Source organism: Falco biarmicus, chromosome 8, assembly GCF_023638135.1.
Source record: "Falco biarmicus isolate bFalBia1 chromosome 8, bFalBia1.pri, whole genome shotgun sequence".
Taxonomy (NCBI): domain Eukaryota; kingdom Metazoa; phylum Chordata; class Aves; order Falconiformes; family Falconidae; genus Falco; species Falco biarmicus.
This window is the reverse complement of record NC_079295.1, coordinates 6,489,189-6,506,960: the sequence shown is the minus strand read 5'-3', so window position 1 is coordinate 6,506,960 and position 17,772 is coordinate 6,489,189. Positions and strand designations below refer to the sequence as shown.

General features: G+C 43.1%; 1 protein-coding gene across 3 annotated transcripts in view; it reads left to right on the top strand.

Moving 5' to 3' along the window:
- The first annotated feature begins 1,863 nt into the window (after window positions 1-1,863).
- DIP2A (disco interacting protein 2 homolog A) overlaps window positions 1,864-17,772 on the top strand; it is a 122,039-nt gene continuing 106,130 nt past the window's right edge. Inside the window, exon 1 of one of the 3 annotated variants that reach the window (XR_008823747.1) lies at window positions 1,864-2,289. Coding sequence is in view for 2 of the 3 variants with exons in the window: in XM_056350544.1 (XP_056206519.1) it covers window positions 2,193-2,289 (97 nt within the window). In the remaining variant the exon portion in view is untranslated. The remainder of the gene's footprint in view (window positions 2,290-17,772) is intronic. The other 2 variants (XM_056350544.1, XM_056350545.1) reach the window with 2 other exon arrangements.

The window sequence follows — 17,772 nt, the reverse complement described above, 5'->3', positions numbered from 1 at the left end:
ACTCTCCCAAATGTGAAAACACGTGTAGCTTTCTGTGAATTTAGGGTTTGCTCTTTTGGTTTTACAGTAAGTCAGTCCTCCCCCCCTCAGTCTTTCTTACTGCATTACAATTCCATGTGAAGCCACCACTCCTTAGCTCTTCTGTGACCAAGATATGCACTGGCACTAAATGAAATCTGTGATTTCACACTCGTGCATAAACCGCACTTTCAATTTTGACTTTGAAAGCAGGAGGGCTATTAGACCTTAGGGCCTGTACTCATAATGAGCCAGTAAGTAGTGATGTTGCCATTGATGACTAGTTTTAAAATCGGGCACTTGTAGGTGGACAATAGAGCACCTTTTAAAGGACAAAAGGTAAATTTTATGTGTGTATTTAGTTGGTTTTTCGGCATGCCCAGGTGTTCATAGGTTGACACATCATAAGAATCAGATCTGTTTTGGCTTTGCATTTGCATGGTTTTAAATCAGTCTACAGGGTAAGTAATTTAATGTCCCAAAGATGCACTGTTTTTAGGTCAGTGACTGATAGGGTGAAAACAATTCAAGTATTGCCTTAATGTGTACACAAAAGCCCTAGGAACAAACACTATTTTCCCTTGGCGCTTTGTGCCAGATCTAAGCATAGTGGAACAGTGGATAATTTAAGTGTTCCTATGCATAGTTGGCCTCATCCTTCTAGGAAATGAGAGCTGTGAATGAAGTAAGGCTGGCTGTTAGGGGTTCACCTCTAGGCAACATGAGCTATCAGTAAATTGATGCTTTGGCTGCTGAGGCTTCCCCGGCTCAGCTCCCCGCCACCACCTGCGGAAGCCAAGCACACAGCACCACTGGACAACAGCGCTTTTTCCTGCCTCTGCCCAAGCCTCTGCAGGGCTCGCTTTCAGCTGCGCGTTCAGTAGGGACCTTGCTGTGACAGTCAGTGTTGTATTATTCCCCTGCCCTGCTTCCTCCCTTCATAGAGACCTCTTGCCCCACAGGCACCGAAGCGGCCCCTCTAAGATAGTCTCCTTAAGCATTCACTGTTTCCAGAAACACAGGCAGGATGGCTGGGGTGGAGGGGAAGAAGAAGAAGACGCTGCAGCTCCCTATTCAGGAAAGAAACCTGCAGAGAAGAAATCAAACCTGTCATTCTACCGGGATCTGTGGACTATAGGTAACGTGTTGCTTATGGCTGTGCTCCTGTCAGCTCCCTTGTCCCAGACGGTTTTCTGAAGGGCAGGGAAGCACCGTGGCAGAGGTGTTTCTGCCCGGTGTGGGCAGGTAGTTTGCAGCCTCCTGCCTTTCCAAGTACCGGTGCGGTGGCTGTGCCCTCTTGTGCCCCTTGCACAAAGGGCCATGCCCCTTGCAGTGTGTTGACCTCAGCAGCGTGAGCAGCGATGTCATAGGCTGAAGCATTTTGGCACTGCATAGGAAATCATAGTCACAGAATCATCGAAAAGACACTTTTTTTTTCTTTTTTTTTTTTTTTTAAACTTTTCATAGGCCCAAACACTGCTTTACGTCTAGGCTCTTGTGTTCCCAGGTACATGCAGTGCAATTCGGCTCTGTGAGATGGTCCGTGCCCCCTCCGGGGAAGGGCTGTGAGAGCAGCCACCGGGGCTCTGTCCCTGTCCTGTTTTCTGCTGAGAGGGAGAAGCGGGAGCACGTGCGGTCTCGCTGTTTTCAGAAGGGGACACGGCACCAGCAGGTGGGGAACGGGGAAGGGCAGCCGCAGCACGCGGGAGAGGACGGGTTGTGCAGAGGCCCGCCCGCAGCGGCGCCTCCCGCGGGCCGTCCTGCCCTCACCGCCGGGGGAGCTAGGGGAGCACCGGCGGGGGCCCGGCGCGCAGAGCCCGGGCAGGACGGGCCCCGCCGGGCCGCGGCTCCGCTCGGGTGCGGCGGGCGGGTGACTCCCCTCAGCCGCGCCGCCTCGTTTCCCGCCGCCAGGGGGCGCGTGCGCGCGGCTGGCGCGGGGCGGCCTGGGAGCGCCCCGCCCTCCCCCGTTGGCCGCCCCGCCCCTCGCGCGGGGCACGCGTCCCTGGCTGCGGCAGTGGCTGCGCGGGGCGGCAGGGCAGCCGCCTCCTCCTGTCCCGGCCCGGCCCGGGGCCGCCGCCTCCTCCTGCCCTGCCCTGCCCTGCCCGCCCCCGGCCCCACCTGAGGCAGCGCTGGGCGGTGGCTGTGGCGGGGCCCGCTCGCTCCTCGCCCGCACCATGGCGGCGGAGCGCGGGGGCTGCTCGCTGGAGGCGGTGCCGCTGCCGCCTGAGGTGCGCGAGAGCCTGGCGGAGTTGGAGCTGGAGCTGTCGGAGGGTGAGGGGCGCCGGGGCACGGGGGGGCGGCGGGGCCCGGGCCGGCGCGGCGCGGCGGCAGGAAGCCCGCGGGGCGCTTCCGCCGTCCGCCCGGGGCGGGGCGGGGGCCTGGTCCCGCGGAGGGGCCGGGGGCGGCCGGGGCCTCGTCCCGCCGCCAGCCCTGGCAGGGGAGCCGGCTTCGGGAGCCGTACAGCGGGGAGTCGCGGCCCCTCTCTGCCCGGGATCCCCGGCGCTGGGAGACGCGGCTGCACCGCCCGCCTCTGCCGCCCGCGCCCGGTGGGAGCGGCGGGGGAGCCTCTTCAGAGGCGTTTTGCAACGGCCCTGAGGTATTTTTCCGCTCGATCTGAGCAGGCACCGAGGCGGCCAGTTAGCATGCAGCTGGATACTCTGAAAATACCATTTAAAAAAAAAATATACCTCTTCCTACTTACAGCTGAAAGCTCAAGTCTCTCGCTTCTGTTCTCGCCATAAGCCCCAACGTTTTTACCCTTCCCTGTATATCAAGTTTCCAGTCAGAAATACGGTGACGTTCCCGCCGCGCCTCCGGTGAAGGAGCCCTGGGCCGGCGGCGGCGCAGATGTGGCGCCAGGCGGAGGTTCACTTTGACAATATACTTGTGCCCATCTGTTGGTTTGCTGCCCTCCAAAGGCACAGTGCCTCTCCATCCACCTCCAGGCTTGTGGTTGGTGGTAACAGGCCTTCTGTGACCCCTCTGGAAATTATACTTGGTTTTTTGTTGTTTTGTTTTTTTTTTTTTTTTTTTAATGTATTGGTTCCCTGGCACGGCCCGTGCTGCAGACAGGCAGGTGTAGGCACTTGGTGCAGGAGAGCACGCAAGGGCTGGACAAGACGGGGACAACGTTTTCTGGGAGCGGTTGTGGCATTTTCCCTAGCTGTGTTGTCTGAAAACCTGTTAGTGCCGTGGTCCTGGTGTAGGAGCATTCAGTTTGCTCCTCAGATGGTGCAGTTTTCAACTCAGTATGTTCAGGTGGGCATAACTGGGGTTATTTCACCTTAATATGCTGGCTGGTTATGTTGTGGTGTAGGAAATGATTCACAGGTTGGCTGTTGTCACCTCCAGTGTGGAACCTTTGGTGCAGAGACAGAGGAAAAATATACGATCGGTAACTTTGTTGTCCAAATTTAACGTGTCACTGCATGTCTGCCAGAGCAGTGGGAAGCGGCACCTGATACGTACTGTTGCTTGTGTGAGAGGAGTTCCTGTGACTTCCGAGACGCAGTAGCGTGCAGCCGCGTACCCCGGTGCTCTCACACTGCGGCCATGCTTTGTACAGTGCCTCTTGCCTGTGTGCCTGCGGGCGCTTGTGGATCGGCCAGGATATGTTTGGGTTGGCTTCTCTTTTGCGTAGGTCCTGACTGTGTGTTTGTTTAACCACTGGAATATATACATTATTTTTTTAATACATATGGCTCTGCAGTATGGTAAATGTTTGAAACACCTAAAGTGATTGCAAAGTGTCTTAGTGCAGTGCATCTGATATTGAAATTTGTATTGCTGTATAGCTGTTGCGTTAGTTAAGTGAACAGATAAAGTAATAACATTATCTCAAATTTCTTGACCACTCTGAAGACTTAGTTCATTATCTTGGATGCAATCCCTTTTCTGCCTTGCTTGAATGACTTGAAAGCATTTGCGGGTAGTTCTTCAACATCTGGTAATACGTTATGTGGTCACATTCTGCAGTCACTTGATGTTTGTATATGCTGCTTTTAATGGACCCCTCTATCATTAATATTCAGAACTTGGAGATGAAGGAATAGTGATCTAGGTTTAGGTGCTTGCATTTGAATCTATGCAGAGATTCTCAGTTATTTCCCTCTTTTTATATGAGCAGAATCAGCCCATAGTGGAAGTCCTCTGCTGACAACCGCTTCCTCAAGTTTTCAGCAGCCTTTTTACTGGTGTACAGTGTTCTTCTGTACTTTGTGTATGGATGTCGTAGCTGACCTCTGCCTTAACGAAGGCTTGTGTGTGTGTGAAAACGGGCAGACCGCAGGGAGATTTAATGGGGGATTTTTTTATGCTGAATATGCTGTAATTAGAGAAGGTCGTGCTTGGGAGTATGTTACCACAACCTGGGAGGAAAAGAAGAAACTTGAGAGCAAGTTCCTTTCTACTTTGGCTGTGTACTTTAATTGAAATGTCATATATGCTTTGCTGGGGCAGGAATAACATATGTTCTCTTTGACTACATTATTTTCACCTGTAAATAAATCAAGAAGATTATTAAAAACTTCTTTCGGTTTTGCCCCAGGTTGTCATAGCGAAGGTTGGGAAGAGTCTTTGCATTTACATGTAGAAGAAGAATGAAGACAATCACAGTACGTTACTACTTTCTAACGACAGCTCAAAATCCCAAATAGAGTGTTTAGTTTAGAAGAGTTTTGCATGGGCAGGGAACTCCAGCTCTTGCTACAATTCTAGTCACATGTCTTGTTATGGATCCTTTCACTTTTACAAGATCCTAATTGTCAATCCAAAGATTGACAATTGTTTGTATTCTTCATGTACTAGAAAAATAATAGTTGTGGGTATAAAAGAAACCCTAGAACGGTGCTGCTGTGTTGCTTTGTTATATCAACACTGTAATTTCTTGCTGAAAAAATTAGTCTTTTAGTGAAAACGAAGAGATCTGCCACAACCTTTTTGGGAGATAAGGAGAGTTTTGAGATGATGGTTGGCAGCTAAGCTGAATTGTAGCCGATTGATCTGTAGACTAAGCTTACTTACCTTAAGACTGTAAGATGCTGCAGCTTTCTATGTCATGGAAAGATGCAGTTACCTAATCAGCCTGGCAGGGTCTTCTGTAAAAGCATGAAAGTGATGCTGTGAAAGTCCAGTACTTCAGTTTTTTATTAGTTACTATAAAATGTGTGGGGTTTTCTCTTCTATGCTCTGAAAGAGAACTAAGGTTATAAATCCCTCTTTTTTTTTTAAAAAATAATCCAATCTGCAGTGGAGATTTTGTAGGAGGAACATGAATGTGCTGTTTTAAAGCCTGTACCTGTTTTATGACAGCGTGTCATATATTTGTGTGTTCTTTTATGTGTCTAAATGTACTTGCATGCTTTTTTTCATTAAGGTATGCTAATTTTGAAGAGCAGGTCTTATTTGGACACAAATGTTAATTGTGTAATTTGTCCATTCATGAAAACCACATTTTATTAGAAAGCTGTGCCTCAAAACAACTTTTGACTGCTGTCTGTGCTAAAGGCTCCTCGTTTTTATGCTTTTCCTTTTCAGAGCTTTCCCAGATTGTGTTGTAGTTTTTTCCATGGCGCACAGCTATAATTTGCTGGCTTATGCAATGAGATGTGTGTTTTGGGTAAGAGAGATAAGCCTGAGAGGTCATGAAACCCTTTCTCTGGCAGAAATAAATATTGACATTTAAAGACCTCTTTCTGAAGAGCGCTAGGTGCTGCGCTTCCACTGTTCGAGCAGCCTCACTTTTACTCCTGTCAGCTGAAGGGATGTGGAATTGGGTCAATTTTGCTTCTTCCAGGTCATCTGTGCAACAAGATGCCTCACTTGTTCTTTCTAGTCCAAGGACAATATATGTTGGTCTTTCAGAGTCTTACAAGAACATATGACTACACTTGTGTCTTTTCTTGGAAATTTTTTGTACTTATTGCTGTGTGGTTCTGACGAGACCGGGCCATTTGGATGCATAACATGATTTGCCTTCAGTAAACATTACATAAAAACCTGAGGAAAGAAAAATGTGGGTTTACAGACTTTCACGTGGCGGTTGGACCAGTGTGTGAATGTTAAAATGCTTTGCTTTTTTTTTTTTTTTTGTCTGAATATCGGATCGGCTTTAAACATTAAATATACGGATTTGGTTTACCATTTAAGAAAGGAAGAATTGGTGTGTGTGAGAAGCTTTATCTGTGGGGTTTGGGGGGTTTTTGAAGTACTGCAGGTAGTGTAATGCATACAGTGTGGAAGAAGGTGAAGAAAGGTTTACTGAAAAAAATTGAAGGTATTTAGTGTCTGACATTTTTGATTGTTGCAAATCTTCCAGTGATGCTCTAGCAAATACTTACTGTAATAACTCGCCAATATTAGCCAACTAGCAGTGTGGTTGATTTTTTTTTTTTTTAAAATAAATTGATAAGAAAATACTCTTCTTGGGCAGAACACCTTCCTTATAAAAACCAAAGGTAGTGGTCAGAGCTGAAAAGTTTTAACTCACTTGCTTTTGTTACACTAGCAGTATTGTTGTGGTATTAAAATACTGTATGTGAAATTGCACGCACATAAATGCATACTTTAACCTAATATTTTTATGATAAAGCATGGTATTTGGGTGTTAAGTGTATTCTGGTCTTAATTTGGTAGTTTTCTGTTACGGAAGTCTTCAAAAGGCGTTTCTGCATATTGCAGTAATTTACCACTTCTGATTTCATTTTAACGCTTGGAAGTAAATGCAGTGCGAGGCTGTTGGGGAGAAGAGCTGTTGAAACTGGGGAGACGGATGCTCGGTAAGTGGATGGTAGTCTGTGAAACTTGACCTGCAGCATCTTCGTTGCTTAATTTCTGGGCCTCTCCAACAGAAACTGTTAATTGTGTGATAGTACTTGGGGCTTGCCAAATGCCCATGGGGACTGAGTAAGTCTTAAAAGCTTGTTCTCACATGTCATACCTGGCGCAGGTCTCCGTGACTGGCTGACGTCCTTCGGGCTAGCTCATATCCTTAGGTCTGGTTTATGACTGAAATAGTCATGCAATGTTCAAAGGGAAGCAGGTTTCTGATTTATTTTATTTATTTATTATAAAACAGTCCCGTGGCAAGGAGTGGTTGCCATTGCAAGCTTCATGGTTACCGTACACGAGGGATCCTTTAACTCTGGTCATGTAAGGTGTCTGAAGAAGGTCTTCAGGGCTAGTTGTTTGTGACTATCAATTGATGGAACAAGGCTAGCTTTTTCTGCCAGCTCTGTCTGGAGGTCAGCTACTGTTGTATTCTTTATGAATACTTGCTGCTTTAATGCTATATTGTATATAAGCCAACTAGCGGCAGCCAGCTCAAATGCACCTTGTATGGGTACTAGCATATTTGAATCCTTTTATCAAAGTGTGCCTGTGTTTAAACTGGTTTTGCTTTCACAAATTTTGATTGTAAAACTACACAATGATGTAGCTAACATTGCCTTCCGGAAACATTGAGAGAATCTAGTTATAATGGCTTGGCCTTGTTGGAGCCCAATTTTTCAATAGTGGGTCTCTTAATCACATTCTCATCTCCTGTCATTCTTAAATTTATGTTGTTTAATGCATGTATGATGGGATTATTGTTAGAAAGGAAGGGAGGGGCTTTTCACAGTCTGTAAGAGGTGGAGGATGTAATTTGCTGCTACTTGAAATGAGCATTGTGAATGTGTATATGGAGTTGCATTTTCAGCCATCGTTGAGGATAAGTTCTAGGAGATGAAACCTGCTGCCCTCACAGTGGTAGGCCTTTGCTCCAAAACCTTCTTTTTGTTCTATGTGCGAGCAGATCTCTTGCCTGCTGTGAAAGCTGGTGGCTTCACAGGCAAGAGGTGTTACTGCTGGATGGAACTGCTCTCCCAGCCGTTCTCTTTCACTGATGGCACCAGTGGATGCTAAGTCACCTGCAGCCATTGACAGGCTGGCTGTGAGCTAGCTGCCCTGCGGGCTGTCATTGCTCTGTCTTGTCCCATTGCTCTGACTGGTGAGCTAAACCATGTCATTAAAGAGCAGGTGCCATGTGCCTTTAGCTTTCTGAAGCTGTGTTCTGGTCACAACTAAATTTTCTTTTATAGCAGCAGCAGCTGAAAACTAGATTGCTTTTAAAGCCCACTTTTTTCCAAGTAAAACTTTCTGATTATGGTAGAAAACACAAATTAACTTGTCTAATAAGGTGATGTTTGGAGTGAAGATTTTTTTTCCTTACTGGTTATGACAGCTTTAATGATACTGTTTCTGTTAAACTGTAAAATGGAAATAACAGCCTTACTTGGTATGGTCAAGAATGGTGTCTTGTCTTAGCTGAGAGCATCCTTACATTTCTATCTTTAGCTGTTTCTGATGAAAACAGTTCTGTGAGCAGTGAGAATCTGCAGAAAACATAAGGACATCCAGTCTTATGTTGACATCTGTGGCTTCCGACTTAGGAGTGATGGTGATATACTTAAAGGCTTACAGAAAAAGGATTGTTGTGTTATCTTTATCAGTTTGAGGAAACAGAAAATGCACAGCTGGGAGAACTGGGAGTGCTAGGTCATCAACTTTCTTTCCAATCAAAGCAGAATTTCAGACTCGACCAGTTAGGTGGTTGGGGCTTTTTCTTTTTCTGGTCTTTTGGATTTCTGCTCTAGTTAACCAGTGTTTAAATTTATCATCTTCACTGTGTTTGAGTGGAAGAATGTAAAATACTCTCTGCCTCATTCAGAACCTATCCTGCATTGAATGGTTGACTGCAGTTGTTGGAGATTGAGGTTGAAGACTTAAGTGGTGGGTCACTATGTTTCTGGGAGATACCTTAATTCATTGCTAGTCTGAATGGCAACACAATAATAACTGTGAAGTGCTGGGTTTTATCTAGCTAAGACATGGGTGACCTTTGTCAGAAATTCCTTTAGGATTTCTTTAGATGTGCCTCTGGGCAGGCTGCTCTAGCTGCCACTGCTGGAGCAGTGGGTTGAGCTGGGTTGAACTTGAGTTCTTTCAGACTTCAGCTGTTCTGTGGCAGAGGGCTGGACTTTAAACCCTGTTATTCTTCTGTATGCTGCTTTGCAAGGAAGGTTAAATCCTGCTGAGGAGCAGGAGTATGATGGCAACCTGTACTCAAAGAGAATTAAAGGAAATATGTTTTTCTTCCAGCTGTTTTCATGCAAAAGTAAGCTTCCCTTACAATTATACATGCATGTATTTATTAAGTAAATAGACTTTTATAAAATCAACATTGAACACTGTCCTGTGTTCTACCTTCTTATCCTTCCCTCCAAAACTAAATCAAGGTCTGTCAGCCCTGGGAACATGAAGTGATTTGGGGTTTGGGTTTTTTTTTCTCATTTGGTAGTTAAAATGCTGTTGGTTTGTGGGGTTTTGTTGGGGTTTTTTTGTTTGTTTGTTTGTCTTTTCTTCTGGAGTGCGATTTCATTGATGAAGGGTTATGGGTATATTTTGGACTGAAGAACAGCATGACACAGAGATTCAAGACATTCATAACATTTCATACTGCTGAGTTAAAGATTATCATCCAGTTCTGTTACTGGAAGAAAGATCTTTTTACTGTACCTGTATGCAAATCAGAGGCAAAATATTTCAGTCTTTCTGATTATGTGACAATCATTTGCTTATAAAGAATCTGTATGTTTACCTTGGAATAAATATTGAAGTATTTGACAGTTTCTTGGCACGAGGTTTGTAGCTTTCAAGGAAACAAACCTGGAGCATTCTCCTGAGTTTTGTCGAAGGTTGCAGACCCACATTTGAAGATCTGCAGTAAGATTAAAAAAAGTGATTTTCTTGGGCTAAGGTTGAAGAAAGCAGTTCTGCAATGCAGAACTCGGGGCACCAAGTTGAAATGTGTGGCTGAATCATTAAAGCCTCAAAATCATCATTGTAGCCTTCTACTTTCTTACTGTTCTGTTACCACCTTTGTTCTTTCTCAACTGTTGTTACCCCGGCAATGCTCGACGGGACACAAAGTTGAAAAATGCAGCATTGTCTGGCTTGCCTCCTAACAAGTGCATTTTATTCACTCCTCCTTTTTGATAACCTGCTTTCTTTTAAACCTCCTTGAATTTTTTGTGCGTGTTCCTGTGTCTGCTAGTGAGTGTCTGAGAAGTTTGTTGAGAAAACAGTGAAGAAAGGAGCTCAGAATCTTCCCTGTCATGTTGTTACCTTTTAAAGGTCAAGATGTTTCCATTTTGCTATTTCTGTGTGCATCCCTTTAAGAATTTGGATAGACCTCTTATAGCTGCTGAATATAGTTGGGCCTCATGCCTTTGCGAGCAGGAACTTCTTGTTCACTGTTCCTCGTGGTTGCCAGCAAGAAAGGTCTGACAAAATTATGCCTCTTCTACTATGCATTGAAAATGCACTAATAGCTGATGCAGTATTATGAAGATAGCTGCAAGCATCTTTTATTCTGGCTTTTTGTTATAATTTGTTGTGGCTCAAATTCTTGAGTTTTTTTCTTTTTCCATTTTGCCAGTTTTCTTGTTTCTTTCCTTCCTGCTTATCTATCTTTCCCCTAGAGTCCCTTCCAAAGCAAACAGCTATTTCAGAAGAGAGTTATGAGGGTAACGTTTCCTTATTTATCTTTACAACAATATTCCACACTACTGCAGAAACTGTTGATTGCATTTAGAAGCTGATGATGAAGTTTAAAGGGTGTGCACATACATATATGTATATATTGGCCGTATCCGTTCAGCTAGCTCCTTCCTTACTGCTGGGAAAGATTCTAACACTGAGATTTTGCTACTTCCCTTTCTCTGCCCTATTATCCTTTGTGCAGTGGTTTTCCGATGAAGTCTGGGGGCACCCTTCTGCTGCAGCGGGAGCTCGTTCTGTCCACTTCCCATCTTGCGCACAAGAGAACCTCAGTTTTTACAGTGGTTGCCTCACTTCTCTGCTTTCTGGCTGCTGCTGGGAAGGGAGCTGGAAGGGGGCCTGTGTCCATCCTGGGTTCTGGGTAGGGTGCTGTTTCACCGTGCAGCTACACTGAAGAAGGAGCTGTTGGCCAAAAGGGGAATTCCCATCACCAAGTTTTTATCTTGAGCTATATCTGGTACCCGTCCGATGCTGTGATACAGTGGCAGCAAATTAACAGACGAGAAAGACTTTTTTTTTTAATTATTTTATTTTTTGTAAGCTATGTAGTGAGTTGAATTGGCTTAGTGTTACAGCCAGCTGGGTGCAGAGCTGGACTGGATTGAAGGGAAAATGATGGAGGTTGCCAATACTTCAGCGTAGCTACAACATGAATTCATATCCAAAATAATTTTTTCAGTGACTGCCTGTATCTGTAGTGCTGTTTCTTCAGAGCTGTCCTGGATCCAGCCTGGAATGAAACATTAGCCTTGCTGGTTATAGCAGCATTTTGACCTTCTAGAGCTTGAAATATAAAAACTCCCATAAATCACGGTGCAAGATCGATATTGTTAGTGTCCCACAGATCTGCAATTCATCAGATGCAAGGAAAATACAAGCCACTTGCTATTTTATCACATAGGGTTTAAAAAGCTATTTATATGTGGAGAATTGAAAATGTGTAATGATAGGTGGTTTAAAGATAACTAGAGGGCCTTCAGCTCTGTCCTGGCACAAAGAGGTTTCGGCAGGGCAGTCCAGGAACTGTGGCTTTTCTGGAGGCAAAGAGGGCTGGGGGGTTTGGTTCTATTTTTTACTGTTGCAGCAAGGCACATGGGTAGGTGGGGCGAATGAAGAAAGGTGTATGTACTATGGAGGATGACAGTACAACAGCGAGGCTGAAAAGAGAAGTACTGTGAATGGTATAAAGATAAAGGATGAGCAATTTTTTTGTGCAGAGCAGGTTCAGCTCACAGATGCTGGTAAGCGTCATGCACTGTGCAAAGTCCATGGTGGGAATGTGTCATCTGGGGGAGTGGAAGGGGCAGCACCTGTGAATTTCCCCCTTCACCAGGCTTTAGGTTCTTGGCTATCTCATGGGTTTGTGCTGATGCATTTCCCTCCAGCAGACCTCCCAGCTCCAGATGCACCGGTGGGTCCATCCTGTGGCTGTAGTGGTACATGCTGCGTATGAGCAATGCTGCACTGCACGCTTCTCTTGCTGGTTACTGTCCATTGTGCCAGAGTGGTCTCTACCATCCTGGAGCTTTGTATGATCCCAAGGTATCAAAGCAAGGAAGATTTCCAGCTGAATGCATCACGCTGTCCCATGATGTTTGTAAGGTTTTCACCCTTGGTCTTTGAACCGACCTCTTTTTGACAGAAAGAAACTGCGTGCTGTAATAAAGTAGGGAGAAGAAACTGAGGGCTAAAAAAGTGTGCTGCCCTGTCTTGTTATCTTCAAGACCATTTTGCTTCCTGGTATGAAGCCTGAATTTGCTAAAAGTGTCACAGTATGAGACCTCTTGTCTTATATGACAAGGAATAAAAAATGTTAAGAAAATGCAGGAGTTTGTAGTTGCAAAGAAAGCATGTCAGACATATCGTATCATTAAAGCACACTGGGAGGCAGGGTTAGGAAAAGATGTTTGGGATCACTGGGGAAAAATGTTTGTTTACTGTGACATGTTGTTTAAAAAAATATTTAAGTTTCTCATTTCAGATGTTTGTGTATAATTTGTGTTTTGTGGGATTACTTCCATTTGCAGGGAGTATTCACCAGAGTTAGAAGCTCAGTAAAGATTTTTCCCTTCATTTTTTCCCAGAAATTGTGTTTGAAGAAAGCAAGTATTTAGGTTTGAGCATCTTTTTCTAATTTTTTTTTGTTGTAAGTTTTCATTTACTAAGTAACAATCACTAAGAAACTTAAGCTATATAAACCAGCTGGCTGAGGTTGTAGTACATGTCGTGGGAATTACAATGACTCTACTTGGAAATATTAATTCTTGCTCTTTGCCTTGTTTCTGCTGCTTATTACTGAACCATTTAGCCAGAAGAGACCAGTGAGGTAAGGATTAGTTTGGCTGTTGCGGCTTTGTGTGTTGTATTTTTGCTGATTGTGAATTCGTCTTCCTTGAGCAGTTTGGTAAACTGAGAAACAATCTATTTTGTGGGGGTCAAATCCAAAGTTGTAGCTGGATATGTCAATTTGAGGAACAGTGCAGGAGAAGAGGTGGCATGTGCCTTTGTCCCTGTGCTCCCTTTCCAGTGACCCCACCTTGTTTGTAAGGGTTTGGGTTGCTTTTCTTGAATAATGCAGTAAACTGGTCTGTTTAAAAGCATCATTATAGTAATTGACTAGTGTGATTGTGTGGCAGATGGAGGAATGTGTTAAGGAAATGGGTATTTTTAAACAGGAAACACTCTTAGAACAAATTATGTATCTAGACTTACAAACTTGTGATGCCAGAATTGGATATATCAGCAACTGTTGCCTAAATGAGTGCAAAGTCGTAGTTTTCTTCAAATTTTGGTTTTAACAGATGTTGACACTCTTGTGATTTGGTTTGTGTTTGTTTCCATAGAACATCAGTTTATAAATTTATCAGTGCCTGAGACTGACCATTAGCAAGTTAGTATCTTTCCTTCCCAACAGAAGGTGTTTTTCAGGTGTCCTTCAGAATGGTTAGGTGCTGCTAATTGAAATGAAAAATTTTGGGTGCTGGAAATTCTTTTAACAGAGCTGTTTGCAGGAGGCAGGGGCTACTCCAGAGATCATAGAATGAAGATCTACAAAAGGTAGCACTATGAATATCACACTTTTTCAGTGAAAGTGTTTGTTTTTTTTTTAATTTGCCTTACTGTTAATAGTAGAATCTTGTGGCACAGTACACTAAACTAGAGAAACCTTGCATCGTTTTCCAGCAGGAAGAGAAAGGGAACCAGAACCACATGGAATAACTGTAGCTTCACTTGTTCTCCTTTTCCAGGAGAGGTGACAAAAAAAAAATTACTTACAGACTAGCTGTATGAATTTTACTTGGGAAGTGGAGTAATCAGCTGCAGCCTGACAGCGTTGTAGTAGAGGCATCAGCATGATTCCTAGTTACTGAGAGTTTCTGTCCATCTTAAGCTGTTAAGTTCCGTTCATAGGGATCCCTTGTATTCAGTGTTCACTTGTAGTTATGCCTCCATATTCTGATCTTAAGCTACTGTTAAGATTAGAAACAATAAATGGGCAGTGTGTGAATTCTGATATATATTCCTTTTGTCCTCAGCAAGTTGTATGGGTCTTAAACTTTGAGAGAAGTCCCATGTGTTGCAAAATCATCGCAGGATAGTCATGTTGATGAAGGTAGCTGACAGGCTGGTTTGAGATGATGGAGGAGGAACAGAATGCTTAGTAAAAACCAGTAAGTGGTAGATAGTAATAAGAAATAAATTGTCTTGTAATTTTTAAATGGAAGCTATATAAATAACATTTGACAAATTCACTGGCTGAGTAGGTGCTTCCACAACTCCTGTATTGCTTATTCTTCTCCCCTGGCAGGACCAGTGTTGTCTCACGTACATCCAGAGGTGAGAAAAATAAAAATAATTTTAAATACACAAAACTTGTGAATAGTTAATGTCTGACAACTTGTTCCTGTAATTGTTTGTTCTGTGCCCTGCTGCTTCGTTGCATCTTCCACCTGGGTGATTTTGCTTACTGTTGTGCTATAAATGGGTAGATTTTTCTTGACTGTGAGAAGAACCTGTTCTTGGTTTTACCCAACTCTGGCCAAAGTCTTCAGCACTACTGATAACCCACAAGTTTTTTGGCAGCTTTACCTTGCTTTAGTGGATATTTGTAAGTAGTGAGGTGAACAGATAGGTACTTCATGCTTAACTTTGAGCCGTGCTCTGCAGTGCTTCAATCATGCTTGCTGTGTTGGTGCAGTATTGTGCTTCTCAAGCCCAATAAATTAAATCATGGGCATTCATCTGTATATTTAATGTTAAGTTTATAGTTTCAAGTTTTGAATTTTAAGTGCACGTGGAGTATTTTTTGAATAATAAAGCTCAAAGACTGTAAATGAAGTAGGTGGTATCTCTTGCAGCATGATGCAATGCATGAAGCTCAATAGCCATTTCTGTGTCATGTTTGCAGTATGGTTATGTGCTGCATTGAGAAGTGTGGTAGCACAGTAAGCTCTTCTGCGTAAAGGGGTAGAAATTAACAGCAGCCGTACAGCTTCAGACAAACACTTTGCTTGAGACATGCTGGACAGGTATTCTGTGAGCCGTTTGTTCTTTCCTTGTTGTCCCCCCAGTATTTTTTTTTTCATTACTGGCTGTTATTCACTGAGCCTGTAACTAGTGTTTGTGATAGAATAAATCATAACAAGAGGTAACCTTGCAGTGTTAAAACAAGCAATGTTTTGACAATGTTAAATAAAGAGAGATTATGAATTGGCATGAGATAATTCCCCGTGGTGACTGAAGGGTACTGTTGGATAGATTGATGACTCATGCAGTATTGATGTGATCAAAAAAGTGTTTTATCACATGAAATAGCTTCTCAATGCCCTTTTATAAGGGAAATTCAGAACTTCAAAACTTGAGAACTTATTTTGCAGCCGTCACTGGGTATCGTATTTGGTAGAATGACTGCAGTAAAATTAACTGATACAGTGTAAAGACCATATCGTAGTTTTGTGCTAGGAGGACAATATGACTGTTCACTGGAAAATAATGCTGTTGTGCATAACTGGTAGAAGTATCTTTGGCAGAATATGGTTCAGATTATTTTAAATAGAGATATTTCTCTAAGCACAACATTTATGACCAAAGGGGGGAAAAAACCTCCAGACTGCTCATGTTGACATACTATCGTCAGATGATAAACCAGGTGATAAAATAATAACTTTTGCAGGTTTATGGATTTGTAGACATTTTTAATAGCAGTGAAGTAATACACATGTAATGGAATGAAGCTATTGAGTGTTTAATGGTAAATGCTGGTGGATTGTATTTTAAGACTAAGGAAACTTAAATTTAAGAAAAATGCAATTACCAACATTATAGGAATTACTGTTACTCCTTTGAGACTCATCTTCAGGGTTTGAACTTGTTTTTCTGTATAAATGATTTATTTGATTCCAAGTATATCCAAGTATTCTTTAATTGTTTATTGAATTGCTAGTTTGTGCAGTCTATACTTAACTGCCATAAGCATTTAAAAAAAAATCTATTGGTATGTTTACTAGAGGAAATGTTTGAAGAAATTGAAGAGGATTTTTGGTTTTGGTGGTTTTATTTTTTTTCAAAACCAGGAGGAACCACTATTCCAGTTATTTCTTGAATTGAATCATAGAATAGAATCACAAAATGGTTTGGATTGGAAGGGACCTTTAAAGGTCTACTAGTCCACTCCTCCTGCCGTGAGCAGGGACATCTTCAACTACATCAGGTTGCTCAGTGTTCTGTCCAACCTGACCTTGAATGTTTCCAGGGATGGGGCATCTACCACCTCTGTGGGTGACCCATGCCAGTGTTTCACCACCCTCATCATAAGAAACTTCCTGTTGGTTACTTTCAAAATAGTAATTCTCTTTTCCTCAGTGTCTCAATACTTGCTCAGCGTAAATTCTTTTTACCAAGTGTCTGGCACTTGCTCTAACTCTTGTCTACTACTTTCTTTTTCTACCACACGGAGGAAAACCTAACAGCATAATATTCCTTTCTGACTTGAGATGACAGGACAGCTGGAGATCAGCTTAAAACAGATGACAAGCAGAGAAGACGTTTTCTTTTCGTTGCTAGTGCTAGCTAAGAAGTTTTTATTCTACCTCTTTCTCATCACAGGGTCAATTTCAAATAGGCTTTCTTTTTCTTTCTGAAAAATGTTTGTTGTCTTACTTGAAATGTTTGCTAAATATTAGGCAGAGAAGGACTTCCAAGAATGTGCAGGGGTATGTTGCCAGGTGTGGACCTCAGTGCTGGTTTTTTGTGCTGTAGAAAGTTGCAGTTTTTTGCCAAATGCAGTCCTCTGCTACCCCAGGAAGATGGGAGCTTGGGACTCAAGGAAACTCTTTGCACTGGATGTTTACTGCTTTACAAACAGTCAGGAAAACATCACGTGAAGACCTCAGGATGTTGCTGTTTACACATTCACAGGGAGAACCAGTGGTGCTTCTACCAGGAGACCATCCACCTTTGTTCAGAAAGGATGCTAAGGCAAACCCTTATTAGTTCCTAAGGTTTCTTAGGTGCCAATTAGCAAATGTTATCTCCCCTCAGTTCTTCCAGGGTTTTCGAGGAAGTTTCTGATGTCAGGGCTTTCACATGACACTTCCTGGAGAGTCTAGAATACATGTGAATTTATTAGAGGAGGCTCGGAGCAGCAGGTCCTTTAATGACTGAGAGCTGCTGAAAGCAAGGCCTAAAAATAGGAGAAAACATAAAATCTGTCGCTTGGCAAAAGAATGTCACGCTGATGTCTTTAACCTTTTTTTGATGTTTCCAGTAGATACTACTGTATTTTGACTCCATGTTAATAACATCACTGATTTCCAGCTTCTGCAGGAAGGGACTTCACTGGTAGCTTTTGTAGTGAATTTTATTCTTGCTTACAACAAAAAAATAACAACAGGACCTTAAGGAAGATCTTTATGCAGAATATTGAATTTGAAATTACTTTTTTTTTCTTCCCTAGCTGCAGTGACTCGATGGCTGACATGGATCATCAGAATTTCTTGATTTCAGTCTTTCTTCTTCTGATAGGAAGGTTAAAATAATGCTGCTTTCTAGAATATCAGGGAGAAGGAACCTTAGCAACTGTAAAAGCTTTAGAATTGTGAACTCTTTAAATAGCTTTCATAATTTGGGAACTGAAATTACTTTCTAAATTTATAA